This window comes from Pygocentrus nattereri, chromosome 28 (genome assembly GCF_015220715.1).
Source record: "Pygocentrus nattereri isolate fPygNat1 chromosome 28, fPygNat1.pri, whole genome shotgun sequence".
Taxonomy (NCBI): domain Eukaryota; kingdom Metazoa; phylum Chordata; class Actinopteri; order Characiformes; family Serrasalmidae; genus Pygocentrus; species Pygocentrus nattereri.
The window spans coordinates 23,700,251-23,706,498 of NC_051238.1; the positions used below are offsets into that span (position 1 = coordinate 23,700,251).

Below are 6,248 nucleotides of genomic sequence, written 5' to 3' on the forward strand. Positions count from 1 at the left end.
AGGTGGATGACTTCAAATATCTTGGGTCAACCATCCAGAGCAATGGACAGTGCAGAAAAGAGGTGAAGAAGAGGGTGCAGGCAGGATGGAGTGGGTGGAGACGGGTGTCAGGGCTGATGTGTGACAGAAGGATAGCAGCAAGAGTGAAAGGGAAGGTTTACAAGACAGCAGTGCGTCCTGCTATGATGTCTGGTTTGGAGACTAAAAGACAGGAGGCTGAGCTGGAGGTGGCGGAGATGAAGATGCTGAGATTTTCGTTGGGAGTGACCAGGATGGACAAGATTAGAAATGAGTAGATCAGAGGGACAGTGAAGGTGGAGCAGTTTGGAGATAAAGCCAGAGAGGCCAGGTTGAGATGGTTTGGACATGTGTTGAGGAGGAATAGTGGATATATTGGGCAAAAAATGTTGGAGATGGAGCTGCCGGGTAGAAGGAGAAGAGGTAGACCTCAGAGAAGGTTTATGGATGTAGTGAAGGTGGACATGGAGATGGTTGGTGTGAAAGTAGAGGAGGCAGTGGATAGGGCAAGATGGAGGCAGATGATCCGCTGTGGCGACCCCTAAAGGGAGCAGCCGAAAGAAGAAGAAATAAATAAATAAACAAACAAACGCACCCACGCACGTCTGTTCAGCGACGAGTTACGCGCCGACGTCACCACGTCCGTACGTGCTACGTCATCGCCACCGGTGCACTTCCTTCATCCGGGTAGTAGATTTTGAGGTGAGTAGAGCTTTCTCTTTGCCGAAGCTTCGTTTTTTTTTAGTTTTTACGGATAAATTTGATCATTTAACTTCTTAATTTGCCTTGTTTAGGGTAAAAGCCCACGTCTGTGAGGTGATATTCAGATGTGTCCGTCTCTCTGTGTCGTATCGCTCTCGTCGAGCCAGTTCATGACCGGGATGCTAACGTTACTGCTAGCTCTGCTATCGCTGCTCCGCTCAGTCCGGACGGGTTCCTACAGAAACAGGACTTTTTATCAGCTGGACTGGTTTGGTCTTTTTCTACATGGTGTCCTGTGATTTCTTTCCCCCCATGTGTAGGTCTGTCCGTTTGTCACCCTGAGAGACCTCCTCGCTCCGCAGTCGGTTCAGATGGAGTGGCTCCGTGGCTGCAGTGGGAGGCTGCTGGTGCTGGTGCAGGTGCTGCTGTGGGGCTGGGCGAGGGGCTCCGAGCTCACCTTCGAGCTGCCCGACAACGCCAAGCAGTGCTTCTACGAGGATATCACAATAGGCACGAAGTGCACCCTCGAGTTTCAGGTCAGTGAGGCTGTTTGCAGCTTAACGAGCGGTCAGACTCGTTTTACCCCTTTTCAAAAGGGTACGTGGCATTTGTCGCGATGGTAAACGGACACACGCACAGCATGTCCAGAGTGGAGCCGCAGCAAACGACTTATTCGTAATCGGTTATCTGATCCGTCGTGAATTACGATTAATCGACTAGTTGCGAAACGAATACCTGCATGTATTGGTCTGGTGGTACCCACAGATTAAAAATAAATGGATTACTCTCTCTTCATATTAAAAACAAACAAAAAAAAAACCTTATCGTCATTTAGAAAGGGCTTTTATTCAGGGCGTAGCAGCAGATTTTCTGCAGTGCTCATGAAACAAGGAACAACGCAAGCTGTTTTTACGTGACAGTCCGAGATAGGCCAGTTAGGTTTGTGGGGTCATGTAGTCTGTTTCTTCCTCTGTCAGTCACGTGATGTAAATGGGAAGCACAAACGTCATCAAGCCAGTTAATTGATAACGTCATTCATTAGCAATTTTTTTTTCGACATTAATGAGTTGTTTCAGCCCTAGTCTAAACATTTGTGGAAACCTGCTCTCTCTCTTTTTTTTTTTTTTTTCTTTCTTTTCCTCTCCTGGAATTAAACATTTTAGTGTGGAGTTTGTTGCTCCTTTCCTGCAGTAACAGCCTCTGCTCAACTGGGAATTTGGTTAGATGATTAGAGGAATTAGATGCTGGACCATTGCTGTGAGGGATTGGGGAATAAAGTTTTGATGGCGTTTAGTCACAAGTGTGTTAGTGAGGTCAGGTAATGATGTTTGATGATGAGCTCTTGAGCATAAATGTCTCTGGTTCATCCCAGAGGTGTTAGATGGATCTCCATCACTGCTAATCATGCAGTTCCGCTGCCCCACAGCCATAATACCCCTCTAGATAACACTTGGCACATGGGCCACTCCAGAGCATCACATCCTATTAGCGGTGCTTATCTCTTTAGATTATACAAGCTGTGTGTGCACAGCATACTTTTAAAGTAGCCAAATTCACTAATTAGAAAGGGTGTCTGTGTAGTTTATGTACAAACATAATATGTCCATAGTAGGACACTGGGGTACGTTTTGTCTTATGAGCAGCCTTAGTTTTTTCTGAAATGCTTTTATGCTACTTTTGTATTTTGTAAGAAAATTAGGATTAGATTAAGAGACCCTTATTAGTCCCACAACGGGGAAATTTCACCACCGCATTTAACCCATCCGTGAAGTGAAACGCCACATACACTCTAGTGAGCACACACACACTAGGGGCAGTGAGCACACTTGCCCGGAGCGGTGGGCAGCCCAATCTGCAGCGTCCCGGCGAGCAGTTGGGGGTTAGGTGTCTTGCTCAAGGACACCTCAGTCATGTGCTGTCGGCTCTGGGGATCGAACCGGCGACCTTCTGGTCACGAAACTGGTTCCCTAACCTCCAGCCCACGACTGCCCCCGTGAAAACAGATCTAATGTGACTTCTTTCAGAAGAGATTAAAAGAATTCGCCTGTGCTAGTTGTTCAAAAGGCTCAGATTGCCTTAATATAATGTTCAAAGCAGTACTTTTCCATTTGACTGCCCTGTCAAAAAATATAACCTTTATAAAGCTCTAGAGGAAAGTTTTAAGGAATATTCCAGCGTTTTTAAAACAGTCTCCATCTGCCGAATCTGAAGCACAGAGACAACAATGGGCAGTTGTTTTAAGGATTGATTATAGGTTAAGAACTCTGGAGTGTTTCTTTAAGGGTCATTACAGTGTGTTGGCTTCTATTATAAATGTGATTTATGTGATATATGTGTTATTTTTTTTTAACTAATTATAGGTGTAGCCTGTGAAAATTAGTCTGAGGTGATTTATTGTATGCTAGATAGAGACTGGGTTGAACATTGGAGTATTAAAATATACATACTTTTTTTACAGGTCGTGACTGGAGGCCATTATGACGTTGACTGTCGTCTGGAGGATCCGGACGGTACAGTTATGTACAAAGAAATGAAGAAGCAATATGACAGTTTTACGTTCACAGCTGCCAAAAATGGCACCTACAAGTTCTGTTTCAGCAACGAATTCTCCACCTTTACCCACAAGACTGTGTACTTTGACTTTCAAGTCGGCGAAGATCCTCCACTTTTCCCCAATGAAAACAGAGTGACTGCACTCACCCAGGTAGGTTTCACAAATGTCATAATGCTCCTCGTCTCTTCAGAAAGCTGGTGCTAGCTAGGCAAACTTATTAGGTGTGTGTGTTGTGTGTACGTTGCAGAAAATGTCCTCAGTCCTAGTATTTCTTGTTTGTCTCAGATGGAATCGGCATGTGTCTCTATCCACGAAGCCCTGAAGTCGGTGATCGACTATCAGACACACTTCCGTCTGAGGGAGGCTCAGGGCCGCAGCAGAGCAGAAGACCTCAACACTAGAGTGGCGTTCTGGTCCATCGGTGAGGCTTTCATCCTGCTGGTGGTCAGTATCAGTCAAGTTGTTCTGCTGAGGAGCTTCTTTTCAGACAAGAAAACCACCACAACTCGTGTGGGATCCTAACGTCCCTGGTTAATTTCGGTCTCTCTCTCTCACACACGCAAGGGACTAAAGGCATCCATAGATATCATGGTCTGTTTTCAAATTTTAGGACTCCATACACAAAAAGATTATTTAAAGGTGTTATTGTTTGGCCTGGCATCTTTTAGCGCTACGTATTGATTTAGGTTTCATATCCTCTGCTATTTTCAATGTTAAGAAGTAAACATCTTAATTTATTATGTGGGTGTGCATTTAATTTTTACACTGTTAGAAAGCATTTAAAGGTATGTTTTGTTCATTGGGTAACTTGAGACCTACTTAACACACACTTGGCTCTTCAGATGTAAAAGAAATTATAAATTGCTCATGGTACATGGTGCTCAATCAGATGTTAGCGGTAGGACTTCACAGTATTATTTGTGAAAAAATGAATGGCCCCAATTACCCAATATGCTCCTAAGTAGTCATTTGGAAGTATATTGGCACCATCAGATCTGTGAAAAAAGAAGTCATTTTAGTTTTAGCTCACTTCTGCTTCTCATATCTTTTGGTATTTTGCTTTTTGTGATTTACTTATTGTTGCCTTTGAGTAGTGGTATAGGCACATATCCTTTTTTTCCCCTTTGGTGCAGTCATCTGCTTGCTGATACTCAGCTGTTACATTTTTGAAAGATCCAGAAAAATACATTTTGTACAGGTTGGCTTAACCTTTAGCTTCAAGAAGCAAAATATGGATAGCAGGCATTTTCAAAGATGTGTAATCTTGGAAATTCATATACCTATGGATGGTCAGAGTTTTCTCTTTATTCAATGTTTTTTTTTTTTCTCATTTTCTGATTGTTTTCATGGTTGCGCTCAAATAACAACCTTGAGTCAATATGCGGAGACACTCCAGAAGGTTTAGTATTTGAGTTTGAATGACTGCATGTATAAGATCTTATATTGCAATGGTGGCTTTCCTGCTCAGGAATTAAGCCTAATCCTAGTCTTAGTCTAGGATTAGGCTTAGTCTAGGCAGAAGACTACCTTGTCTTCAGCAACCTGACTGCAGTCTAAAAAGGATTTCTCTGACTCGGCCCTGTTCCAGGAGAACCGTCCTCCTCTAGGGTTCAGCTCCATTCCTGGTTTAACGTACTTTGCTCTTAGCATTCAGATGCTCTTGAAGACCCTAATGAAGCAAGCCAGAGGAACTCCAGCAGAAGGGTAGTGCTCCTTGAAGATTCCAGAGTTTAATTTCATTTGGGCTCCTCAACCACATCATAGGCTGTGGAGTCTACATTGTCAGAGGCACTGGTTTTATTTTTTGTGAGTGTAATCAATCAAGTGTAATTTCTTTCAGCCAAAGATCACTTTTGTGATTAGAGGGTTTCTTTGGTTTTAATTTCATATAATGTAGACAGGAATGTGTGAAACACTACCACCACGTATATGCTGAAAGGAAGCAAATGCTTCACTGAGGTAAGGAAACAACATTTCGTGCGTAGATAAGTTTTTACAAAATGTTTGCAAAAAATTACACAAAAATGTGAGTTGTAATAAACCCCAGGGTTGCAGTAGAGCAGAACACCTCCACTTTTCTGTGGCATTCTGGTGCATTCGAGGAGGCTTTCTTTCTGTTGGTGGTCAGTATGAGTCCGAAAGGTGCCGTATTTTCCAGTCATGTCTGTTGGTAAGCAGCTGTTCAAGGAAATTAAACCACCCCTTGCTCTAATCAGAATGCCTGCAGCTTTCTACAGGAAAAGGGCGATTATCAACAAAAATGTTTGGGTTGATTTATCAAATTTAAAATATTAGCACAAAAGTTCCAAAATTATTTGTTGCTGAAGTTTTCCACCGGTATCAGTATAGAGTTAAGTGTGGGTTAAGTGGTATTCTGCATACTGCGGATTGTGTGGAGTAGTTTGTTGCTTTTCATGAAACAGCTTTACAGAAGGTTGCTCTAATTGTGAGTTCATCTTTGGTCTTTAAAGTTTTTTTCACCACAATGTTCATTGTACACTGGTTTATTTTTGAGAGTCTAATTGTACACTGATTTATTCAGACTTTAACTTGTGAACATGAGACCTTGTATGCTTCTTCACTTCAACAGCCACTCTGTTGTATGTCAGTGATATCTAGTGTACAGAATCAATAAATCTGAGATCCATATAACCTGGCCTTATTGGTCTTTTTTTCTTTCCTTCTTTTTTGCTTTTGGCCTCTGAATGATCTGCTTTCTCTTATTGACCACTAGAGGTCATTACATTCAAGTGAAAGTAGTGTTGAAAAGATTATTGTAAGCAGCCTATTGCTTGTCGTTTTACTTGCATTCAGTTATACATGAGATGTAATCACAGGGGAGTTCCACATTTCGGGACTTGAGATGTAAACCGTCATTCAAGGAGATTTGATGTGAAATGGTGTATTGTAGAGAAACTTACAGACTCTTCACTATGTAGGCTTTCGTACAGTGGCCGTAATGGGGGTGGGGGTG

The 6,248-nt window shown here is 42.6% G+C and overlaps 1 protein-coding gene across 1 annotated transcript; it reads left to right on the forward strand.

Moving 5' to 3' along the window:
• The first annotated feature begins 636 nt into the window (after window positions 1–636).
• Window positions 637–5,926, forward strand: tmed7 (transmembrane p24 trafficking protein 7). The gene is made up of 4 exons (XM_017710214.2): window positions 637–720; window positions 1,041–1,256; window positions 3,179–3,424; window positions 3,560–5,926. Exons 2-4 carry the CDS (start codon window positions 1,092–1,094, stop codon window positions 3,794–3,796), a joined length of 648 nt encoding a protein of 215 aa, XP_017565703.1. The 5' UTR covers window positions 637–720; window positions 1,041–1,091; the 3' UTR covers window positions 3,797–5,926.
• Window positions 5,927–6,248: the final 322 nt, after the last annotated feature.

What these genes read in the sequence shown, in the direction of transcription:
- tmed7 (XM_017710214.2), top strand. Translation starts at nt 1,092, where the DNA reads ATGGAGTGGCTCCGTGGCTGCAGTGGGAGGCTGCTGGTGCTGGTGCAG. An exon ending in AGTGCACCCTCGAGTTTCAG is followed by an intron (nt 1,257 to 3,178) that starts GTCAGTGAGGCT and finishes CTTTTTTTACAG; the next exon opens with GTCGTGACTGGAGGCCATTA. An exon ending in GAGTGACTGCACTCACCCAG is followed by an intron (nt 3,425 to 3,559) that starts GTAGGTTTCACA and finishes TGTTTGTCTCAG; the next exon opens with ATGGAATCGGCATGTGTCTC.